The sequence below is a fragment of the Misgurnus anguillicaudatus genome, chromosome 22, assembly GCF_027580225.2.
Source record: "Misgurnus anguillicaudatus chromosome 22, ASM2758022v2, whole genome shotgun sequence".
In the NCBI taxonomy this organism is placed as follows: Eukaryota; Metazoa; Chordata; class Actinopteri; order Cypriniformes; family Cobitidae; genus Misgurnus; species Misgurnus anguillicaudatus.
The window spans coordinates 53,173,301-53,199,531 of record NC_073358.2 but is presented as its reverse complement, the minus strand read 5'-3'; the positions used below and the strand labels follow the sequence as shown (position 1 = coordinate 53,199,531).

At 37.8% G+C, this 26,231-nt stretch overlaps 1 protein-coding gene across 4 annotated transcripts; it reads right to left on the bottom strand.

Moving 5' to 3' along the window:
- Window positions 1–105: 105 nt before the first annotated feature.
- pxna (paxillin a) lies at window positions 106–26,018 on the bottom strand. Of its 4 annotated transcripts, none has more exons than XM_055198084.2 (13): window positions 25,869–26,018; window positions 12,694–12,884; window positions 12,190–12,397; window positions 11,229–11,421; window positions 10,993–11,146; window positions 8,786–9,946; window positions 7,646–7,915; window positions 7,099–7,437; window positions 4,455–4,613; window positions 4,171–4,344; window positions 1,879–1,960; window positions 1,642–1,790; window positions 106–1,542 (listed from the first exon to the last, which is right to left on the bottom strand). In XM_055198084.2, exons 1-13 carry the CDS (start codon window positions 25,879–25,881, stop codon window positions 1,276–1,278), a joined length of 3,360 nt encoding a protein of 1,119 aa, XP_055054059.2. In that variant the 5' UTR covers window positions 25,882–26,018; the 3' UTR covers window positions 106–1,275. The 4 variants fall into 4 exon arrangements, with proteins under 4 accessions (XP_055054059.2, XP_055054058.2, XP_055054060.2 ...); XM_055198083.2 differs by lacking the exon at window positions 25,869–26,018 and adding an exon at window positions 14,631–15,140; XM_055198085.2 differs by lacking the exon at window positions 25,869–26,018 and adding an exon at window positions 13,860–14,004.
- Between the last annotated feature and the right edge of the window lie 213 nt (window positions 26,019–26,231).

The window sequence follows — 26,231 nt, the reverse complement described above, 5'->3', positions numbered from 1 at the left end:
CCTTTAGATTATTTTAGTGTATCTGTAAAAACATTAATGCGAAGACAGATGTGTGTCAATCTCTGAACTGTTAGAAGTGTAAAACAAATAAATGATCCACAAATCTTTCATTCAGATTCTGGATTTTATTTAAAGCTTTACACAGTACATTTAGACCCCATGATGTAAATACAATGTGCATGTCATCAGTTTATTATGAATAAATCATCACCCTGAAAAAGACAATCCTTAAATTACTATAAAAGGAAAAATAAAAGTCATAATCTTTTTCAGTGGAGTTTTTGCCATCAGTTATAATTCTTAAGACTTCAATACATTGACTCGCATAAAGCAGAAAATCAAATAAAGATAAAGAAATATAATATCATAAAATTATTAAAAACTCATTTCAAATGAGATGAGACTTAAAGAAGCCAAAACTCGCATGTTTATCATAAAACATGCCCAGTGAAAAAACAGGCACATTGTAAACCAGTACATAGTCAAAAACACACGCCCATTGGTGTCTTTAAACATGAAGTTTTTAATGAAAATAAAATATAAATGTACTTAAAACAGTAGAAGTGAGAAGACTCCACAGTTAAAGAGATCAAACCACTCCAGCCAATCAGAAAAATAGAAAAATCACCCATAAAATACAAAAATAGAAACAACTGAAGAGAAAATAAATGGAGATCTGTATTAAATGACATGCACAATAAAACCAAGGCTGACCAAACTCTGAGTAGCAAAATTAGAAAAATATACAGAATATGATTTTGAAATTTTGATGACACCAGCAGTTATTGCACCTTTAAGAAAACCTGACAGGCAGATGAAGGAGAAAAGCAAACGAAAGAGCCAAGTGCATCTTTATATCTAAAAACAGCAGCAAGAAAGAGATGGGAGAAGAAATGATCTCCTGAAATGTGCAAATAGATGTTTGTGTGTGCATGTATGTTCAAGATAAGCTCAGCACGTGTAATAAATACAAAAATAGAACTTGTTGATTTGTCCGATGCAGTGGATTTTATCTAAAATATCTCTCCACGCAACCCGAAGGCTAAATCTATTCTTTGCTAACACCTGAATCCAGAGAAGGAAGCATTAAAAAAAGATGTTTAAAAACTTGAATGGCCTCCCTGAAGACTCAGAGTGCTTTGCAGCTTGGCACAGGAACACGCTGGTGTAAATACACACTACGCCCACTGGAGGGCACTGTGAAAAATTAAGGACCTTTGATTGGTTCTCATTGGCAAACGCATGGCTCAATACGGTCTTACAGCTGCACTGAGTCTAGCTGAAGAGTTTGACGTAACAGCTCTGGCAGTACGGTTTGTCGTTCTGCTCTTTGAAAGTGCCTTTGTTCAGCTGTTTAAGGCAAAAGGCGCAGACAAAATGCTCAGGGTGAAACTTCTTGCCCATGGCTGTGATACAGCGGCCGGTTATGGGCTTCTGACAGCCGGAGCACAGTGAACCGCGTCTCTCGTGGTAATGCGCCTCGCAGTACGGCTGACCCTCGTGGTCGAAAAAACTGCCGTTCACAAACGGAGTGAAACACTCCTACAAACAGAGAAAAGACAATGAATTAAACCACTGTGTTCAAGTGATCCATTTTGGTTTAAAACTTGAATATATATATATATATATTTACATACTGACCCTGCACACAAAACACTCGGGGTGCCAGAGAGAACTGAGAGCAGAGATGTAATTCTCCAGGATGGCTCGAGCACAACCGCCACATTTGGGGGCAAACATGTCAAAATAGTCTTTCCTGCAGTACGCCTTGCCCTCCTTTTCATGGAAACCTACAGGAAACATCAGAGAGAGAGAGAGAGAATGAAAGAGCGAGATATCAAACCTTTGTAAAAGAGAAGAAAAGAGGAAGTCTCTTACCATCAGGGCCAAAGAATGAGCCGCACTGGGCACAAAAGAAATGCTCCGGGTGCCAAGTCTTGTCTAATGCGGTCACCACTTTCTGCAAACATACAGAAAAAAAAAACACTCAAACCAAATTCATTGACATTAAATTTCACATCATTCAATGAGGGTAAAAGTGCAGACAATTTTTTTATTAAGAGGATAACGGTTTACTATAATAAATAAATCTAAATTCATTTCTATAATATTTGCAAGTGGAGGGCTCACCAATGGCACAGACAAACACTTTCCTAATAAGATCTTAAGTGTGAAGGACTGTTTATGTTTACAAGTAATGTAAAGTGAGATGTAAAGTGAGATGAGCTATAGTAAGTAACATCATTAAAGCAAAAATGTAAAGCATAATAAACATCTTGGGGGGGGGTAAAATGTTGCGATATGCAACAGACACAGACACAGTGTTGGGGAAAGTCACTTTTAAAAGTAATGCATTACAATATTAAGTTACTCCCAAAGAAAGTAACTAATTGCGTTCAGAAATTACATATTTCATCACAAAAATATCCACCTCTTGCCTGCCATATCTCAGTTCCCACACAGGAGTGTACACATATAGAGTGCATAATGTGACTATGTTTAATTTAATTCAGTATATAATTTTTCATCGAATAATTAAACTAAAAAAGTAACTTACATTACTTTTTTGAAAAAGTAACTCAAATGTGTACATTTAAATTAAATGATACGTTACTTTACTAGTTACTTCAGAAAAGTAATATTATTACGTAATGCACGTTACCCCCAACACTGGGCACAGACAAAATGGTTACACAAGATTACAGAGCTTTATTTCTGTAATAAGACATAAAACTTCAACATTACTCCACTAAGTGGAGCTGTCATTCTCCAGAAGAGTCATGTGATTGCGGGTGGTGGCGTTGATGTCATGACGCACGACACGTCTTGACATGGGAATATCCAATCTGTCGGCATTCATTGCGGAAGTAAATGCATTTCTCCGATTCATTCCACGTATGAATGAGACCTGAAACCGATCGGAGAATATTAAAAACCTCTTGAAAAGCACCCCCACTCTGGCCCAAACCATGAAAAGAGCTACTTTCACTAAAAGGGTTGTTTTATTAAACCATTTAGAGTATAAGCATAAATGTTATCATTAGAAAGAAGACACTTTGAGCTTCATTTTCCAAAAAAATAAAAAGTTAGAGAGACTGAAGTACATTGTAATACATTTATTTTGCATAACATCTGTTTTAATACTAAAAATCTTTATGATAAATATGTGTGTGAAACCTAGAAATGCAATGATGCCAAAGCCACAAGTCTAAAGAAGTTTGAAGTCAATAGGCCCAAAAATGAGGTACTTGCAAGGGTTTTTGTAAGTGCCTTTACTAAGTGCCAGTCAGCTCCAAAATAAAAGTCTTTTGTTTACATGCATACACATTTGTTCTTATTATTGTTTATCCTTATATAAGCGTATAAAATGCAGTTTCCACACCAAAAAATAAAACGTCACACAAAGATCGTTGGATTCGTTATCTAATTGGCTACATGTTCCGTCTATCAATATTTTCCATGAAGTCATTGGAGGAACAAGCGAGCCAGATGACGTCACAATATTCGACAGCGATATTTATATATTATGTATTATACTCCCGCCTACTTTTTAAAACCAAGTTTGAACGCGAGTGTAATCTCATATACAATGTTACGACGTACATAATCCTCAGATTGTATATTATATTCTAGTACAAGACGTACATGCAAAATCTGATGTAAACAATGGACAATATATCTATATTTCATGGATTATACGCATTTGTGGACAAAAATGGTCATTGGATGTATTCTATAAGACAGTTCTAAAGACTTATTCACACATCTGACACAGACTGGATTCGATTCGCACTCATTATATCAACACAAAGGTAAGAAGTCCCGTTTATATTTTGCATGTTGTCATCTGGACTTCTGTAACAGAATACTATATTTATGATGCTAGAGCATCTCAAAACAGAGACCATACACTGATGCTAAACACTTAGACCTTTTAAACAATGTATAGTAATGTTAATATTATTAATGTCTGTAGACAGTAGGCTATATAGATATTGTTAGCAGCGTTAAAAAAAAATTGACGTCATCCCACACCCGAGCTAGTGCGCGTCGAGAGGTTAAAATCTATTCGCCTTCTCTTGCTTATACATCCGTGGGTCAAATCCCATATCTGTGTCATGAGGAAAAAATCTGAATTGAGATGCAATGTAAATGCAGCCTAAAACTCACATCCAGAATGGGTCCGTTGCAGTAGTGACAGCGTGGAGAGAAGAGACTGTGATAATCTTTCTCGCAGTACGGCTCTCCGTCTCGCTCAAAGAAGTTTCTGGAACCGATTTCTTCTTGACAGTGAGTACACACGAAATGTTCTGGATGCCACGTCCGACCCATCGCTGTCACCACCTGATTGAGTCAAAGATAACACAAAGATCCTAAGATTACTAAGAGCTGACAAACAACAGCATCTGGATGAGTTTTCATAAATGGATCAGGATGATTATATGGACTCTTACCTGTCCAGCGATGGGCTTCTTACAAGCTCCACAAACTCCTTTGGCCACAGTTTGAACTCCCAGTCTGTTAAGATCGGACTGCAGACTGCCCAACATGTTGTCCAACTTATTACCCTGTTTCTGAACATTACTGGGAGAACTCTTTCCCTGAGCCATTATCTGCATGAACAAACAAACAAATACACAAACATCATTTTAAACCTCTTCACTGTATGCTATTATCTCATGTCATGAAAAGATTCATTGATGTTCACACATGCATTGATCGACATGATATATGAATAATAACAGAATTCATTTTCTGGTTGAGCTCAAGGGTGCAAAAGCAGATTTTAAAGTGACTACATTCAGCTCAGATCTACAGTCACTACACCACAGTAAATAACACGGTAAACAGTGTAAATACAAACGGACAAACCTGACATAAGTGCCTTTCACACATACAGTCTTTACTGGTAAATTGCAGTTAACAGATCATGTGTGAACAAAACCTTTCCGGTAAATCAGTGCTCCCAATTTACAAGGTTTCCCAATAAGACAGATTGTAAGATTACCAGTAATTTACCGGTAAGCGCTATGTATGAACGAAAAATATAGGATTACCGGCATTTAGAACGGACGACGTCAGACCGCGGCTGACACCTTCGGGCCAATCATAATGTTCTAATACAGGTGACGCTTGTACCCCCGCACTGTTTTACGGACGTTTCCACACACACGCTGCTTGAAAGTCGAGCACATCTGAAGTTTACGTCCACATTTCTTCACCATTTTCACCAACATTTTCGGTTTGACGTCGCCTCATGCAATGCAATGTTGTTTGGTCATGAGCAACTTCGCGACTGTCAGAGTTTACCACAAACGTGAAAACAACAAAATACGGACCGTGTATATGAACGACGTGGATTGTTTACCAATACAACACTGAGCTTGCCGCGCGCCACAGGTACTTCCGCTTTCTCAACGAGTTTACCGGTATTTTGATACTGATGTGTGAATGATGTCTTACTGGTAAAAAGACGGAATGTCACTGCGTGTGTGAACAGCACATTTTTGTATTTACTGGTAAATTTTTTCTGGTAAATTCATGGTAATTTACCAGAATTACTGTGTGAAAGAGGCTATAGTTATTTATCTGTTCATGTGGGCATTAGCTGGTATCAGACACTCTTCTGCAGGTAGGGGGAGGGGTGGGGCTGTGTGCTCTACCCTTCAACGACACTTTCAGAGTGTGCTTGTAGCAGCTAGGAGGCTGCTCAGGTTGCAGCAACAGTACAATTTGTCCAGTTAAAAGTTGTTCTATCACTGAAATAATTTTAGAGACATTATTTAAAGGTCAAAAAACTACATAGTGTTGCTTTAACTAGTAGTGTTTGTAATGGAAATTGTTATTGTGGTTGAGATTATTGGAAATTTGAAAATGACCATTTCTGAAGTTGCAATTACCAGCGTTACTGTGTTCAGGTGCCTTGTTGTCAGAAAGAATGGAGGAGGACGCTAGATTCATACTTGCGTGTGTCTTTTAATCACAATACGTAATATAACATCAAGACATAGCAATGAATTTTTTAACTGTTTTTCAAAATATACAAAAAATTGCCAAAAAATGATGATATATTTGGAATTATATTATTTTGCCGTATGGGATGTCACATTTGTCTGGATATTTTACTGTGCATTACACACTTACATCAATTTAATGATGAGCAATTTTACATTTCAATTAATTTGACATATATAGAAAAGCTGTAGAAATCTCACGTCTGTTTTAGTAATCTAAGAAAACCCATCCCAAAGCTTTCACCATGAGATCAGACTCCTTCAACAGTCACCACTGCATAATCTTCCCGAAATACAACAGGTGTTCAAAACATGGTTAGATATCAGACCAAACAGGGTTATGAGTCAAAAAGTGCGGTGTAACCCCATCTCTCATCTCTAAATCAGAGCACCGTGAGTCAGTAGTGTTATTTAAAGAGCAAAAATAACCAACATGCTTTCACACATAAACATGCTGCTCCTCTAGAGTCTGCTCAACTTTAAATCTTACTCTACTCCAGCCAACAACCACACACAACTACAGCAAGAGACCGACTAACACTGAAGATGTCACAATCAGAGAACAGTAGAAACAAAAAATGTAATACATTTAAATCACTTTTTTGTTCTTTAAATTCAGATTGTTCCTCACTATCAAGCAAAGACAAGCGTTAAAGGGACAGTTATCCTGTCATCATTTACTCATCCTCATGTTGTTTTAATCTTGTAAGAGTTGATGGTACACATTGAGTTCTATAGTAGGAAAAACAAATACTATGGAAGTGAATGGGTAACATCAACTGTGTGCTTATCATCATTTATCAAAATATCTTCTGTTTTCAATTCGATAAAGAAACTTTAGGTTTAGGTGAGTAAACGATGACAGGATCTTCACTTTTGGGTATACTATCCCTTTAAATAAATACTGAAGGACAGACATGTTTCATTAGGCATGTCTGCACCAGAAAACTATTGCATGAATGCTGAAACATTCCTAGCGTGTGCCCTGTTTTAAGGACACGAGCGCAGCAGCGTACGCTCTATAAGCCACATGCTGTAAACCGGAAGATGCGAAAGGAAATCCAGAGCGAGTTCATGCTTGTACCGGTGGAAAACGAGGCTCATATTCCGTTTGGCAGGCCACAGATGCTAACACCTTCGGAGGAGGAGGTGGCGTCACAGGTTTGGGTGGAGGGGGCAGAGGAGGAGGACTGGTGTGGACTTTAGGTGGAGGACTGGTGTGGACTTTAGGTGGAGGACTGGTGTGGACTTTAGGTGGAGGACTGGTGTGGACTTTAGGTGGAGGTGGAACTGAGGGTGATGAAGAATACTGAAAAGGATTTTTAGGGGGTGGAGGTGGTGGGGGTAGAGGTGCTAGCTTGTTTGTGACTGGATGGGTTAAGACTTTTTTTAGAGGACTTGGTGAGTCAGGAGGAATAATGATCTGACGAGCAAAGAAACACATAAGAGGAAGTACAAACATGAGAGAAGCAAATATGAAGCTAAGCTACGTAGGCATAAAAGATCATTTAAAAGTGATTTCTACTGGTTAAACCTTAAGTAATCTATCATCATCATCATCATACATAAGAACTGCTAGAGTTGAGTTTTGTTAGTTTTACCGACACTACATTGACTTGAAACAACGCTACCTTATCCACGGTCGGTGATACACAACCCTCCTCTCTTAGACGCTGTGGGTTTGAACAGATGATGACCCCTTCTGTAAGCCAATGATCAGGCTTTTTTTGAGGCCGCTCGGTGCGAGCGATTCCCAGTTTCCCTTGCAGCTCTTCAATGAGTCGATCCTGAGAGTTTGTTTTGTTAAGAATGAGTGGGCCCATTTTTTTGCGGATTTGGCCATCTCGAAACATCGGGTGGACATTGGACGTTTCCTTTGTGCGTCTGATTACCGATTTAAGCTGCGGAAAGGGGGCGTTAATGGAGAAACCTCTTGATGATATTTATATCATGCAATGCTCTTCAAGAAGTCCATTCCATAAAAGCAGCAGGCAGGTTAGGACAACGATCACAAATTCCATCAATTTACTGCTTCAGACATCAAAGTAGAAACATCAGGAAGCTTTAACAAACAGCATCAAACTATGCAAGAGCTGGTATGACTATGCTAACATGCTAAAGAGAAATCCAACTCATTTGACCTTTGTACATTCTTCAAGTTCACACATTTTGCAACGGCTAAAATCTGCCTCATGCAAGGACCCACTTTACCAACTAACTAATTAACAGTCTGATCATTATTGATGCTTTCAAAGAAAGATGGAATGCAGACTTCAACTGGAACTCAAAGTCCATTGCAGAAGTGTAAAAACACAGGGCAAGCCCAGCCTTGTTAAGTGTTCAGCTGCATACAGCTCAGTGAAAAGCACGTCATAGCACGCTTTATAACATCATCTTCCTTAGACTCGTACCCTCATTTCATGCACCACACAAAAGAAACATCACTCCACATACTTTCCCAAAATCAAGATGTAACCCCAAACAATGCATTACGACAGTAGTCGCAACCTCAATGAAACGAAAAGCCAATAATACATTTTATGAATGACATGTATCAGGTTTATCTGAAGCATATTTAACTTACTAATGGGGGAGTGAGATGGAAAGGTTCAGATTAAGTATCAACAGACCCTCTTGGCCCAAGCATCAGGCTCATATATTTCAGAAAGTATAAACAGCCATACAGCATCCTGCATGCTTACCACTCTCATGCTCACTAAATTTAGGAGTGCAAATTGGAGACAGTCTGATTTAGTTGGTGCAAGTCATACTTGTCCAGAAGCAGACAGCCTTTCAACTGCTGATGGCTGGAGAAGTGGAAGGTCCAGTGAAACATCTGATGCCTCAAGGAGCAATCTGTCATTCAACCAACTGGAGTCTGTGGTAGGATAAACTGTACCTTCATGTTCATCCTCTAGTGTCAGTTCACCCAGATCTTCAACAATCAACCTCTGCTTCTCACTGTCAGATAAGGCAGGAGTTTCCTCAATCACAGTCAAAGGCGTTTGTTTGACTGACTCTTGTTGGGAAAAACTGGACACCACTGGCTCGTCCAGATCTCCGTCAAGTAGAGGCTTGGGGCAAGTGGGGTCAATCCCCAGTATGCCTGATTCAGAGTTATCAAGTTTCTTTCTGGAAGGCTTTGGGGTTAATGTTAGGGTTGAAACTGGAGGAGCGGGCAGTGTAGTGAAAGTTGGCACAGGATTCTTCATAGTAATCCCTGGATCAGGAATTGGGCTCTTGGCAGCGTCTTCAGTGATTGGGCTTTTTGATGCTGTAATATTACTGCTACTCTTTGGATCGGTAATGGGGCTTGCGCTCTTTCTTACTACAACTGGGCTAAAGGTTTCAACAATTGTTTCAGGACTTTTCACTTCTGCAATTTGATTTAAGCTCGTAGTAACCTCCGGTGGGCTTGGGCTTTTGGCTACGGGTACTGAGCTAGAAATTCTTGGAACCGTAACAGGTGTGGATTCCTTTGCAACTACAGTTGGATTGTTTTTTAACACTGATACAGGGCTTGAGGTCTTGTTCAAACTTGACACTGGTAGGCTTTGTACAGATGGTTCTTGCATAAAACAAGGCATTTTAAGAGGCTCAGAGGTTGCAGTCTTTGTGCTTTGCGTTTTGTCCAAATCTGTTTTGAGTGTCGAGTTGGAGGACTGAGATGTTTTGGAGGATGTGTTGAGCACAGTTCTACTGGAAGCTGGTCCTGAATTTGTTGTTTCCTCAACAATGTGCAGTTCCAGTAAAAGTGATGAACAGGTAAGGGGAGGTTCACAGGAGGCCTCGGGAGGAACAATGCGGTCAGATACTTCTGCTTCTTGGTTAGGGGAGGAACAGACTTGGAGATTCTCAGTCATCACTACTTTGGTAAGATCTGACTCTTTCACAGAAAGTGAATCATCCTTTACTGGGCGCACAGTGTCAGACTAGACATCCAATGGCAGGATAAGACAACAAACAAAAAGAAAAGGGAGGGAAAGTAGGAGAGACAGAAACTTTGAAAAACAGAAAGAGCTGTAGGGAAGGAGACCTGATACGTGCAATGCCAAATCTCCTGTAGCTTAACCAGGAGATCATCTCACTGTCAAGACCGAGGTCATGGGTTCAACACAAAAGTGAACACACAAACGTTAAGTATCCTTTCTGATCTTTCATCTGATGTTAGTTTACTAAACTATACTAAAACAATTTGATCAACAGAAATTCAGAATACATCTTCAGATATAACATCACACTAGCCACAGTATTTCAGATACAGTCTTTTCTGGACGCAGTGTGCTTCACTTTCAAGGAAGATATGAAAACAGGACCTTGATAACGGAATCCTTAAGATTGTTCAAGCAAATAAAACTTCTTATATTTAAAAGGCCCTGATTAATACTCACATACTCTGTTAATGCAACTCATGCCAAAAACAGTGAAGATCATTTACAAAAGATAAACATATGTGAAGCAGTCTGTCGTCTATACAAGAACACTATAACCGCTTTCAAAGTGCCACCTGATAAAGTTAAGATGATCTGTAGACATTTCTGTAGAAATTTACCAGTTTCCCCAGTCTAATTTACTGACAATACTAAAACAATCAGGGGTGACGATTTTTTTTCTTCTATTTAAACTCATATTGTATTGTTTTAGGCCACTAAAGCTGCTAACGTTTACAGGATGACAAAGGTAACATCAAATGCTTTGAAAAACATCACCAACATACCCGTGTTGGATTGTGTGCACTATGGCTGCTCTAGTTAATGCATAAAAATAACAAATTATATAGTCATAGTTAATTCATTTACCCAATTTGATGTTTACTTTCTATTTGACTGGTTATTTTGGCAATAAAATTGATAAACAAGCATGTGATATTCACGATTCATCAGTTTTTTGAAAGTCCTAGTGATCATTTCATGAATTCTTGCGTTTCCTCAAAACAGCACAAGAAATAAATACAGCTCTTTCTTTGACTTAGACTTACATTACTCTGAACTTTAAAGTCAGACAGCGATGCCATGAGTTCATCCAGTTCTCGTGTAGCCGAGGACGCTGAGATTCGGGCCTGCTGCTGGGCTGCCGGTGTCTCCTCATGTATTTCTCTCATCTCAGGAATCACAGGCACTGATGGAGGAGGTCTATAAACACCCATCACACAGATTAAAATCAGTCTTAAGAAATGAGCACACATGCAGCGTCTTTACTTGTGTGAAAACGTACACAGAGACGGATACAGAGCTCGTCAGCTCATTTAACAGACTATCAACATTGGGTCGGACATCTTCTACACCCCGACCGGCTGCCTGGCGTTTAGGTTTCTCTACTTTGGGAGGAGGAGCTTTCATGACAGATGAGAGTCCATTTTCTGTAGCCAAGCGTTGAGTGTTGAGAGCTGGTTTGGGTGGCTGCACCTCTTCAGAAAGAGAGTAAACAACATTTATAGACAAAATATACACACAATATCTGTAGTGAAAATAAGATCTGATCATAAGTTTCATAACTTTTAATAAATGGCATAAAACACAGCGTCATACCAAACTTAAAGTCCCCCTGTAGTTGATTCTTTTAATCACCTAAAACTCATCTTTGAGCATCATAATAGCATATGTAAACGTTTATTTGTGCTTTAAAACAGCTTGAATATAAGTCTACACCCTTGCCTCATTTAGTATACAGATTTATGAATATGCAAATTAGTCTCCGCCTCTACTCTCACACCAGCGCAGGGGGACTTTAAAGACACAACAAAAGCAAAATGTACCCCAACCCTTATGCTTCTGGTCTTATTATGCACAATTTATTAAGTATGAATAATGAATTATTATAGTAATTTCATACAGGTGCTGGGTGTTCCCAAGATGTTGCTATACAGTCGATGTCTGTTATTGTAAGTGGCTCTTGTGACAATGAAGTGATTTGATTCCAGCATGTTGTTATGCGGTGGATGAAGTGTTCTGAGTGCTAAAGTTTTGTCTATGGGCCGAGACAAACTATAATAGTTTATGTCTAAGGTCCTTAATAAAATTGTATGGGATTATCTTACTGGCAAATTTCTTTTTATTTCCTAACAACCCTGAAACAGTATTTAAAGTAATAATATCAACATTAAAAATTGCTAATTAGTCTGCACATAAGAGTCTTTATTGATGAATGAAAGTCTATGGTTTTTGTGTTTTCTCACCTTCAGTAGGGAATGAAGGAGTGCTGTGTTGAACGGCATTGAGCTCCAATAAGAGACGGTCCAGTTCAGACAGATTACTGCCCAGCGATGAGCTCATAACTGATGCTGGTGAATCAATGCTCTTCTGCTTGTTAGGAAAACTGTAGACGTGTTCCTCTTCTGACTGTGACGTGCGAGGACTCGGGCTTTTCTGAACTGAGCTCAAAGACTTAAAAAAGGAAGAACGGCAAAATATGAATACACTGAAGTTATGCATAACTGTATGCAGATCTGCTTTATATTTTTTATAATGCAAAGGTTTTCAACCCGGACCGATCATCTAGAAAGTTACGATGTCTCTGGATCAACTTAAGATTAAAGGTTTTGCTCGAGCAAAAACAGTAAACAGGCTGACATTCGGCATTCACCCAAAAAAGTTAAAGATTAACTAACACGGCTCATATGAGGAAAAAACCCTCCAGGAATGGATTAATAATCGACAGGGTTTGTAAGTCTGCACTTCACCTGGTTTGATGGATGCTTTGATTCGGTTCCATTCAGTATTTCTGCAGGATGTGATGTCACCGAAGGCGGGGAGGAGACTTCCTGATAAGAGTCACTTTTTATAGGGAAGGAATATGGCGTCTCATCTGGGAGAAACACAGCTTGTTTTGAAATGTGGGAAGTCGTGGACTCCAGATCAGCCAAAAGAGCGTCTAAAAAAAAATCAACCGAGAAAATAATTATAAACAGAAAAATTGATTGACATTTGGCAGATGCTTTAAAGTGATGTGTGTGATGCATTCAAGCCTCAGCTAGCACAACACAACTGAACTACAAAACGACATCACGTCTGATCAATGTAAACCTAACAGAAGAGACTGTAAACCTTCAATCCAACAGTTGTGGGTTTGGGTGGTTTAGTGAGGTTACTTAGTGGCCAACGTTCAGAAATATCATCAAAACAATCATTGCACACAAGACTAGTCATTTTGATGTTTCATCTTTAGCTGATTCTGCATGTACATATAGTATAACATTTGTGCTCATCAGTTTCACGTCTGCTCATTTCTCAATAATTCTGTCGTCATTTCTTCAAGTCTGTTCAAACACACATCAGCAGGACCTGATCTTAGATCAGTGGTATAATCATGAATCACATGATGGTGAAATCACTGCAGGTTTTATCTGTACAGGGTGTGGCGGGTGATTCGTTCACATTTACAGACTGCTATGAAACATCACAGTCTGCAGGTAAACATTAACACGGGAAGAAAAGACGACAAAATACACAACTATACAGCATGCAGACCGAGTTCATGACAATATAAAATCAACACAAGTTATAAAACATCCTCATAAAGATACAAAGTTACAAACACATTTCCTTAAGTAACAGTACAATGTCAATAACAGAAAGTCTTTAAGTTGGACGAGTTGAAACGTGTCAGTCCCTCACAGCCGGTGTAGATAGTATGATAAACGACCCATGTTAGCCAGATTGAACATTCATATGCTCGTAACATTTCATTGAATATCAATTTAACACAATCACAGATATTTCTTTAGTCTACAAACACACACACACACTGTATAAAACATCATTACACAATATCAACCAATCCATAACCACCACCAAACATGAAAGACACAAACCACAAAGATTAAACTAAAACAGACTCCTTACTTACAGAGAGACACACACAGAGTTACGCCCTGAGACGATTTCTGACTTAACCTTCAAACTTTATCTTACTGAGGAGGAGCTACAAGTGAATAAACAGAATGAAAGAGAGAGAGAGAGAGAGAAAGAGAGAGAGAGAGAGACAGAGAGAGAGAGAGAGAGAGAGACAGGAACATACGATACTCCATCATAAACGTCTGGGGGGGGGCAGGTGCTGCTAACTTTAACTTAGACATAACCAGATCCTAAAAACACTGTGGGTCTGAAACTGATCAACCATCTGCTCAAGAAACAAAGATTAACCCAACAGCCTTTCAATTCAGTTAACCTGGTTTAGATCAAGATATCCATCAAACACAAATAAACTACAGTTTTTATAAAAAAAAGAGGAAGAGTAGAAGAAGAGAGAACCTGAAGCTGCTGCCGTATTTCATCTGTTTGTTCAGCGCTCAGACCGATGAGGGAGTGGAAAAGTTAAACATTAACCCATTTTCTCACCCTTCTCTCTTGACCATTTCTGTTCTTCTAGTTGTTTCACAATCACACCCATCACGGTCAAGTTAAGCATCCTCATTTGAAATGTGATGTGAGCACACAAGCATCATTTCTGATGCTCATGACATCATGATAACATCTGAACGTCCTTCTAACATCTCAAGAGTTTCAGCATATATGAGCAAATATCCAAAAACCATCTTGGTCACGTTTGTGTGCTATCAGGAAGACTTTTGAGAAAGCATGAGAATAAACTAACCAGATGCTGAGAACTGAATGTTACCTCTCTCTGGTATCCAATCTGAGTCTGGAATCAAATAAATCCCATCAGAATCTGACGGGTTGGTCGACTGAATGACAGAACCTGATGTTATCTGTGCTTCATCTGATACCAGGGCCGGATTTATCTCTGATGTCTCCATTGAAGCTGATTTTGGGACAGACGAGGACTTCGCCATGTCTATAGATGAATTAACTTCTGGACCTATAGTGGACATATCCTTCATGTCTTTTACAGCATCTGTCTTTGGCAATTCTGCATATGCCATCGAACCCGACGACGCCATCGGAGAAACTGATATCAAACTCACATCAGGCACCGACGCCTGGTCCGATTCTGCTCCTGATGAAAAATCCTTCATCTTCAACTCCTGCAAAACCTTCTCAAACTCCTCAACGTCTCGAGCTGTTTCTCCGTCCATTAGGGAACAAAACAGAACCGCACACGAAAGATGAAGCAGAGAATCCGAGGAAGTCTGGACTCCTTTAGAAAGGAAGGGTCGTTCCCATTCCGGAACACTGAAAACATTCCACAGCGCTCGCTCGTGTATACAGCCAGCAGAGAGCCCGATAACACTTATTCCCAAGGGAAAGCATTTACAAACGGGAAACAAGACTAAAGACTATGCAAATCCATATATGACAAAGTTTAAGGGTCTACAAAAATGTAGCGGCCAGACATTATCTAAGAAGGAAGTCATGTTTAATTCTACAAGCAAGAGATGCAAAAAGATTCAGAATTACGGCACAGGATTTCATTTTAAACGGAGACGACAACTAGCAGGCTACCGCTCAGATTTAATGGAAATAATCCACACTAGAATTATGACTAGTTATAGTTTCTGAAGCATTCAATTTTCAAAAAGAGAATTACCCTTACGAATATTAACCATGGTTAAAACCAAAAAACCAGTAGTGAAACCATGCTACCCACAAGCCAAAAATAATAATTTCTTTGGCCAAAAATATATGCTAAATACATTTTGTAAAAAGTAAAGCTTAATTAAATATATTTTGGAATTTGAAAACATATTTATTTTAAATCTGCATATATTTACATACATTTAAAAATGCACATATTTTTAACTAATACATTTCTAATGTTACAACCCTACAAAGATTTTTATAAAATGTATAAAATATGAAATTATAAGTATATTTTGCAGTTGAAAATATATTAAAAATAAGTTTTTGTTCCAATGCGATGTGAATATAAATGATTTAAAATATTTATTTTAAAAGATATATTTTCAAATATATTTTTGTAAACATATGAAAATATATTTCAGCACATACATTTTTGGCCATTTTTCATATATTCGTAAAATTATATTTGAAAATTATTTTTTGGCCGTATGGTTTTGACAATAGTATACACACACTATTACTTTTATATACATCTTATACACGTTACATATATACACACACACATTACATGTATGTTACATTATTACTCCGCTCACTAGTACAGATTAATTTTAGCCACTGTAATGATTTTTCTGTTTTCTTTTGTTTTTATTTAATGTAAAGCTGCTTTGGAAAAATTAAACAATTGTGAAAAGTGCTATATAAATAAAATAGAATTTAATTAAATTGTACCACAAAAAACATATAAGGGTAAGCTTGTATATTATTGAGTACACATTACTGTAGGATAACCTCAGATGCAAGGATCAGATCTGTACTTCTTTATTAAGATTATTTACATGCATTCATTGGTGTGCCACTGTTCCATAAGAAAAACAATTGCCACAACAGTGATTATTTCATAACACACAATTTCCCCTGCCGTGGGTTAGTAAAATACTTCATATATCTCATGAGTTTATCTAACAGGAAAAAACAAAGCAAGAAAAACAGGTGTGTGGAGATGAGACCTGCTATCTGATGGAAAGTCTTTGCCCCAAAGGCTCAATATTTACGCAATATTTCATTATTCATAACCACTGCCAGATGCACACGCATACGCCACCTTCTGGTCATTGACTGAAGCACAATCATAATCATCACTTAAGCAACAGGTCTTTAAAATACTCAGACTACTTCATCTAAGCAAGAAACTTGACAGATTATATCACAGATAAATGAGATCAAACGCGTTGGCCACTTGGTCACGAGAAAAGTCATTTATGAGCTGTCTTTGGAAATATAGAGTTCTCAAGACGTGACCTTCAGAGATTTAAGACCACCGAGATGGTGAGCCAAGAGGGGAGACCCAAGACCAGGCGCTAAAATAAGACGTCCCCAACCCTAAACCTGCCATACAGAGACGATGAAATACATCCCAGCTGTAAAACCTGACCGTTCCGATAAAACATTAATAACCATGAATTCTTGAATGTTCTGTACCTGCCGTGTTCGTGTACCATTAATCTGCATTAGGGAAATAATAACATGATCTGATTTTACCATCAATAAACTTAAAACACACCTGAATGTAACCGTCTGCGTTTAAACAGTTATATGCTATATGAGAAAACATTTTTAATCTCTGACTGATATTTCTGTTTAAGAAAGATTTAAAGGATATTGGATACTGATGATCCTGAAAGATTCCTCTGCCTCTATATTTAAGACAGCAAGTTTTAAATAAGGATTCTGTCACAGAGACGCCACGTGAGACCAATTACAGCTCTGAGTGAGAGACATACAGTACACAGAGAGAGAGAGAGAGAGCGAGAGAGCGAGAGAGAGAGAGAGAGAGAGAGAGAGAGAGAGGCCAGCATCATCATCCAAACATCTACATCAGCTCACTAATCATCTCAGTTTAATTATAACTTACTCTGTTTTTAGACTTTGTTGTAAATCCTGAAGCATCTATAATCAGATCTGTCATCTCTTCAAAAGAAATTTCCCTTCAACAAAACATCTGAAGCGCAGTATAAAGTTTATATGTCAGTTTTTCACCAGATGAATTTACTGAAACAATCTGACAGAATCACACAGTTATCATCTATTCTATAGAGACAGAAGGGTTTATTACAAACATTTCCCATCCTCTATTTTAAGATGATAAAACAGTAAAGAGGAAGTACAGCATGCTAATGTGTGACAGAATTAGGCTGCTCGCTAACTAAAGTTGTAGTATACTGCATGGGCTTTTTCTTCTCAGCCCCCCTAAAATAATGTGCATAAACTGAACACAAATTCGTGATCACTTCAGTCCTCTTTAAATTTCATATGAAAACGACAGCATGGCCGACTCCCCCCTCTTTAGTCTTTCAGCACGTTCAGCCCATCTATGCAATACTCCATTAGGGTGGCGGAGCTAAGGGGTGTCCGGGGGTCCAAATTTAATGCGCTACGTTCACACCCTCCAATAAATCATTTCCTGTTAATCGACGTGTTTATTTCTACACGCAGCAGTGCAACACATTGTTAAAAATAAATATCAAAAAATATTAGCATGCATTGGATGTCATCGAAGGCTGGAAGAGGATGCATTTGTCTTTCTGTGGACTATATAAAGTCTATGCTTATAGATTGAGCTTTCTTTTTCTCTGTTTTACAACAGAACTCAACGCCATGTTTTTATTCTTAAATTGATATTTTTACTGCATGATGACGAGATTAACTGTGATCGACTGAACTTGAAAACATAACACATATTGTGTGCACGGCACGGCACTTAATGCCCAACAATAGCGCACATGCACAGAGCTAAATGCACAAACATGTCTCAAAATAGCTGTCTTAGTGAGTATCATAGTTGTAAACAATTGATTTTCTTAACTGTATGTAAACATTTTATTGCATTCTTTCTTATAGGCCTAGCTGATGAGGTCTCTGTCATTAAAGTTAAATTGATTAGAAAACACGAAGAGAAAAATTGCTGCTTTGACTGGCTAACTGTAAATGTTAGGGGTGTGACGAGACACTTAATCCACGAGACGTGACGAGACACGAGATTGGGTTCACGAGAACGAGACAATATTTTTACACTTTTTAAGAAATCACCAATGATCAAATAAATGAATAAGAAACTGAAATCACATTATTTTTTAAAGTTTTTAACTAATCAAGGACTGGCCCTAACAATTATTTTGCTAACCGGTAATGAAATAATTTGTTATTTTGGGGTAATAAAAATAGACCCAAGTGAGCAGTAGCATTTAAAATTACATAATAACAAAGATGCAATAATAATTGGTTCAAATAAAGTATTAAAACCAAGTTACATTAAACAACATTACATTAACAAACACATTACATTTGTGGCCTATAAATAAAAATCATTATGTATGTATTATAATAAATGCCTGCAGGGGGTGACAGTGGACTCGTCTCGCGGACGCCATCTTCACTTTCACTTTCGACGGAGAGAAACGCTTATTTTTAGCCAAACAATGTTTAAATCCATTTTAATATTTAATATATGTTCATTTCTTTACACTAGAAATACGCAGTAAAAGACAGAATATAATGCATGCACTGTAAAAGGTTCAAACAGAAAGCTGCATCCTCCGGAGGTCGCATATGCAGGCTGCATACGTCATCAAGGTTTATGTCAGTCATTACATTCGCAAGTCATGAGCATATTAGCTACAACTATTTGCAATTAACTAAATAATTAGTAAACTTTATAATTGTTAATAGTCTCTAATAAGACAGTATGAAGTAAATGCATTTTAAAAATGCAACCTCTGAAGGATGCAGTCTTTTATGTGAGAAACGCCAGCATTTCACTTCCACAAGAAATCTCACGAGACACATTTAATCTCGCGAGATCTCTCGTCACACCTCTAGTAAATGTGCATTCACACCAGACGCGGCGGAGGTGGCAAAAACTCACTTTTCGCAAGTAGTTGGACGCTTGAACATTTAAGTTTACTCACTTCATTCACGTGTAAAATTCTAGTCATTCGAGACATTCACGCAGAAATTCGCGTCAAGAGAGGGGCTTCTGCAACTCCGCTGGCTTCCTGTAATCATGTCACTACAAGAGCAAGCTCCTGATTGGTTAACACCTGATTGGTTTTCCATCATAGTTTAAATTTGTTCAACTCGCAACTTCGCGCTGCAGGAATCCTATGCCTCTGGTATACTGTAGTGCGTGTCAAGCAGCACATGAAGTATGCATACTCAAACGTCCATCTGAGAGAGTACAGGTTCACCTGTGACCTACAGACATCACCGAATATACAAGACATCAAACTCAATGGCGTTTAAAGTGCTTATAACTCATTCAGTCTTAGTTATGATATATGACTGAATACAAACTCTAATCCCACAAGCAAGTCTCATTCCCATGAGGTCCCATTCCTCAGTTTTATTATCTGATGGGCAGATAGGTGTTCTGGGAATTCCTGGAATACTTCTGCCTGTTTGGACTCGTGGAGATCTGCTCAAAGACATTTCTGAGCATAGATACAGTTCAGATAAACTGGAAAAATCATTTACTGTGAATCTGATGCTTTGGTCCTGATCCTAACAGTAAGAGATGTTTAATGCACGTCTGTCAAAAATCATAAAATAATGCAGTTTCCTTTCTTTGGCTTGTTTGATTAAAGGTGATGAAGAATAACACTGGATTTCTAGAGATGGAGATTTGTATTTTGCAAGATGTGAGAAACATTATCAGTTAGGATCTAACACACAAAAATTGTTTAACTAATGTGAGTGCAAGATTTTATTTCACAAAAAAGCTTTTTGCCATCTCGTTCATCAAACACACATAAAAAGGGAAGAAGTTGTGTCATCTTCACTGTGACTAAGACTAACACAACACCACACAGGCCGTGTGTAACTCATACACATCTGCTAACTGATCCACATCGCATAAGAACAAACTATAATCAACGTTTACAAACTACTAATTAACACTCTTAGATATTGCTATCAGTTAATAATAATAACAACATGTAAACAACACAAAACTAAAGGGTTCGGTGGGTGAACCCACAATCCAGTGGTGTAAATGTTGTTGCAACTCATTTTCTTAAGACATAACCACAGTTTCACACATCAGACCCAAAACCATGAGAACTTCACACTTGTACGAAACTTTTACAGTTTCAACAAACTAAAACAACAACATCACAACATTTAGCTTTATCTGCACACATGATAATGTGTCAAGCCAAAAACTATTATCATCTAAACTACAAAAACCTGATAAACACCAACAGCTCATGAGCTCACACTGTGTGTCTACATCTAATCTGTCCATTTGTGATGTTGTTTTTGTTGCCTGGTGATCAAAAAGACAAAAAGCTTCACATCTTAATCCCCATCAAGTCACAGTACATGAAGGTTAACAGTGTTTGTATGCAAAGTTTGAAAGCGAGTTAGCATTTTATCACTTCTGGTTCTTTGAATGGGCCTTTGGTTAAACTCCTTAAATAAGATCTTGGGTTAGCTCGAACCCAATATTTCTTCACGTTTTATTCACAAAGTTTTAATGTGTCTTTAAAGAATGCCTGCTAACAAGTTGATACAAGGGACTTCTGACTTTGTCGGGGACTTTAAATGTAGGGATGCACGATCTTGATTTTTCATGGACGGTTTTTATACCGATTTTCTTAACAAGCAAATTGGCTGATTCCAATTCCCGATTTTTTTTCTTATCAAGCAACAAACAAAAAAAGAATGAAAGTATACATAAACAATGTGTTTATTTGGTATTTAACATGCTAAACTTGGTTTGGCTATTGAAAACAATAACTGTAACCATCTAAAATGAACAGCAGTAACTGTGCAGTAGGCTACGTTCAATACAAACATAAGTGGTTAAATGAGACCATGACATGGATGGTTTAGTGAGGGGTTGATGGTCTTGCCTGTTATGCATTATCAACAGACTTTTCATACTCATTGTGTTCTATCAGGTGATGAACTTAAATGTCTGACCAAGTTTGTTGTGGTGAATGCAGGGCTCTTTTATAAAAGTTTGGAGTGAGATAACATCTGTTAGGGGAGGAGCCCCTCTGCCACACCAAATTCTCAATTTTTTGCTAGCAGTTCAATGTTACCTATTATTCATAACTGACCAGCACAAATATAAATTATAACAATTGGTAAGTCTGATAAAAGACAGACAAATGTATCCAAATTAAACAAATTGCTCTACATATTAAAAAATACAAATGTACCTAAATTAAACTGAAATCTGTATTATACACAGTAGGATTGCAGCACTTACCATCAGCGTGTATTTTAAGCTGTGTTTAAGAGAGAGATAAGGTTACATGTTCAGTACTACATGGCAATAATAATGAAATACATCTCTGGTCCTTTCATTCATTTCAGGAAGCCTTTACGTTAGTTTCAGGTAAGATAAAGCTTCTGATTGCAAAGCAGTTGGAGAGTTTTTTTAATAAATCAAGCATAATTTAACACGTATTTGGCTATATTCAAGAAACCTGCGTTATTTACCGCATTTATCAGTCTCTTAGAAATACAAGGTGTGAGTGTGTAAACTGACTGAAACGCGTGTATCTCACAGTGAATGCGTGAGACTTGAGAGCCCTGCGAATGTACTGTTGTTTCTCCGCGATTAACTTGTTCTTTACAGACATTGCAGCTTGCAATCTTGTTTGCGAATTATAAAAATGTAGTCTTTGCACGCGGGTGCACTTCCGGAAAAATCGGCCGAAAAATACAAAAACCGGCCGGTTCCGATCTCTGGCCAGTCAACCGGTGAATCCCCATTTAAATGTCTTCACATATAAAGATCTCAAAAACAACACAACACGGGCACAAGTTTGAAAGAGCTGTCAGAAGCTTGGTGGTGGTGATGACATTGACTGTGTTTACATGCACACAAATAATGCCATTATTTTCAATAATCAGAGTAAAGAGTTAATGGCATTCAGATGACTGGAGCTATAACCTCTTCACTTCTGTTTTTATTTTCTGATTAATATCTAATGACTGTGTTTAATATTCACACATAAGACAATGATAAACTTACATGTACTGTCCACTGTTTTAATTGACTTACGTTAAATGACAAACACGTTCTTATGGATGAATTTTGTTTTTCTTTGCTGTGATGGCGACAGAAACTGCTGACAGCGAGTCATGTTGACAGAGTTCAAGTTAAAAATAAAATTCCTGCTTAAAGTGCGTGACTAAAACACACGTGCACTTCAGTAAGTATGGTATAGATGCAATTAAAATGTTTACATGGCTGCATACTGCGATTAAAAATGGTGTACGCCACCTGTTTTAATACGACTATATTTGCTGAGATTATGAGTTTAATCACATTATTTTTATCAAAGCATTGTGTTTACATGAGGCAAAGTATAATCCCAATATTGCCAAAATCCCATAATAATCGCATTCTGAGGGTGAATGTTAACGTGGTGATTGATGTGGAGAGACTAAGGTGTAGTTTACATGTAGCCTAAGGTTAGCTTTTAATTTCTATTTAATGCATTTAAACTTTAAAATTCATATATATTGTGTTCATCTGTAAAGATTATCTTGTTGGACGAAACTTTAAGTGTCATTGAATGTTGAGGTAACCAGTGTCCAGCTAACTTCTGGGTTGGTTTCCAAAATCTTTCATCCCTGTGGCAAAAATTCCATTACAAAAAAACCCAACAACACTACAATATTCCAGAAATAAGAATAACAGTGAATCTCACAACCATATTTACTCATCTACAGGTGACTTTGAGTTACTGCTGGGTATGAGGACAGTAAGTTTACTCAAGTCAGAAAGAGAAATATTTCACACTGTGATGTTAAGTCTTTAACAGGACTCAGAGTCTCGCTAAAATGCTAGCAGTGACCCTTAAATGTCACAATTCACAAATGTACACAATTTTTAAAAGTACAATTAACATTGTAAGAAGAAATCATAAGAAATTATTACTTAGCCATGTTTCCATCACACTGATTTTAAGTATTGCATAAGAAACAAGTGATGGAAACATCAAATTTTAAATAAAAATTCCATAATTTGCAAAAAGTGTTTACACTCGCTTGAGGTGGTTTTAACTTGCGTTAAAGAGTAAATGTGAATAATAAGAGATGGAAACGATTTTTGCTGAATAAATTCTGACATGGTAAACATTAAACCCACGTGACTGATGGTCTAGCTGTATCAGCTGATGTTTTCTTTATCATATATGGAGCTCGATGTCTTCGTAATGCCCCATAGATATGTACACTAGATGTAGCCTTGGCTACGGCAGTTCATTGGACCTGAATGCGTCAAACAGAGCCGCCATCTTGAAACAGGAGAACCCAGCATCAGCGTCATTGTAGGCAATGGTGTAACGGAAATAAAAACACCATAAATCTTCATGAATGTGATTTTCTTGGGGGTTTTTTTGGTTCGTTTCAACAGTTAGACATGTATTTAGCATTGAGTCCAGAAAAAAAATAAGTTTAAAAATTTTGAAAATCTACTTTTTCTAACTATAATGCATAGTGCTAATAGGCCTAACATCAATAAGCAGCACAAAAGTCTGACATTGTCCATAAATTTGAAGTACAGGTGGGGATAGCAGCGTTACCTAGCAACTTCCAATGACAAGACCCCTGTTCTAAGATGGTGGCGGTTTTGACGCATGCTTAGAACCCCAAGGCGACATCTCGTGTATATATCTATGGTAATGCCCTTGCTGTTAGTGTCTGCATCAAAAACTTTGCATTCCTACTTCTGTGCACAGCATTCAGTTTGACAATTACACTGCTAGTAAATTTTACTGCTGTAAGTGCAGTCCTACTTCCGTTGGTTATTAGGTTACAAATACCAGCGTTATTCAACTTATTGGAAATGCACCTAATTCACAGTCGTTTGTTTTTCTTAGTTTGTGAATTTTGAAAACCAAAAATGAAAGTTTAAAATGTGACTACACAAAGTTTGACTTTATGCAAATGAGCAGTGACATGGCATAGAGACAACCAATAGACAGTAATCTTTTATCTGATACACTTCAGTTAAGTGTCCAACTTTGATCAAGACTCTATACAAGTCCAACACTGTCTAATGCTGTGACTGAGTAAAGATTTCTCCAGTCTAGACCATAACTACCAGTCTGTTTGTCATGGATTATTCACTGTATTGTCCTAAACTTAGTTGCTACACTTGGAAACCTATTACAGAGAATAGATTATGACATTGCCTGGAGACAGACAGACATCATCAAGTGCAGATTAGCAGATAAACTACCATAACACTAAATATATCTCACGGTTAACACAGTTAACTGGTTGTGTTTTATTGTTACCATAAAAACAGGAGCATCTTGCCTTAGCATCAGCACTTATGTTTGTTAATTCCTCCATTAAAGTCAATGCGATCAATACAGACCATTAGAGAGAGTCAACAGACCAACATCATCATCATCATCATCATCATCATCATCATCACTACTACAATACATTCACTTTAATACTAAAGAAGCTGAACTAAAACATAAACCCATACTTCCACATGAAACCATAATTATAATACAGATAGAGAAGTCTGATATCAATCAAACACACAAACAGAACAGAAGTTAGATATATAATCTGAAAACACGAACAGCACCAAACTGATTAAATCTTAGAAACGCTTTGGGTCGGTTTCCTTGGGCTTAAGTCTAGTCCAAGACTAAAATGCTTGTTTGAGTCAGTGCCATTGTTTTGTCTCAAGATGAACACCACCAGTGCTGATTTTTGTAAGGTATGTTAGCAAAAACAACTCAATGTCCTAAATATATCTAAGCTAAGGCCTAGTTCTGTCTTAATTTAAACCCCAGTTCAGGAAACTGCCCCTTTAAGATCTGTACAGAAGTCTGATCGTGTCTTAAACTGATTAAGAGCCATGCAGATGTCTGATCTTATGTTTTAAACGCTTTAAGATCTGTACAGATGTCTGATATCACGTTTAAAACAGTTTGAGTCATACATATGTCTGATCTTATGTTTTAAACGTGCAGAAGTCTGGCCATGGCTTTAATGGGTCTGATCTTATGTTTTAAATGCTTAACAATCTGTACAGAGGTCTGATCTCGCGTTTTAAACTGTTTGAGAGCCATGCAGATGTCTGATCTTATGTTTGAAACGCTTTAATAGCCGTGCAGAGGTCTGATCTTGTGTTATAAACGCTTTAGGATCTGTACAGAGGTCTGATCATATGTTGCTGCAGTATCAACACGAGCATCGGCGCGCGCTGACGTTGGCAGAAGCCCCGCGCGCTTCATCCGCTTCGACTTCACACATTTCTCGCTCTCGCGGCGACATAAACTCACGCTGTCGTTAATGTCGCGTGTAAATCGCTCGAGGAGTTGATACTCACCCAGGTCATCCATGTTTCTCCAGCGGTTTCAGCTCTGTCCCTCACCGAGCGGCTCCGTTTCGTGTCTCGCGCTCCGTAGCCGCACGCGGACAACTTTTCAACTCATGTGCACGCGCGGCGCGAGCACGCGACGAGTTGAGCACACGCAGTACTGCGCATTGAACTGCTGACGTATATAATTATAAGATTATAAACTTATTTAAAAAAAATCAGACTTCAGTTACACTAACAATAATTGTTTACAAGTAATATCGCTAATGTACATTTTATTATAATTATTAATTTGCAATAACATATATATGTAATCTTCATCTATTTCTTTTTTCTTATGTTTTTTACGATTTGTTTTCAAATGTATTACTG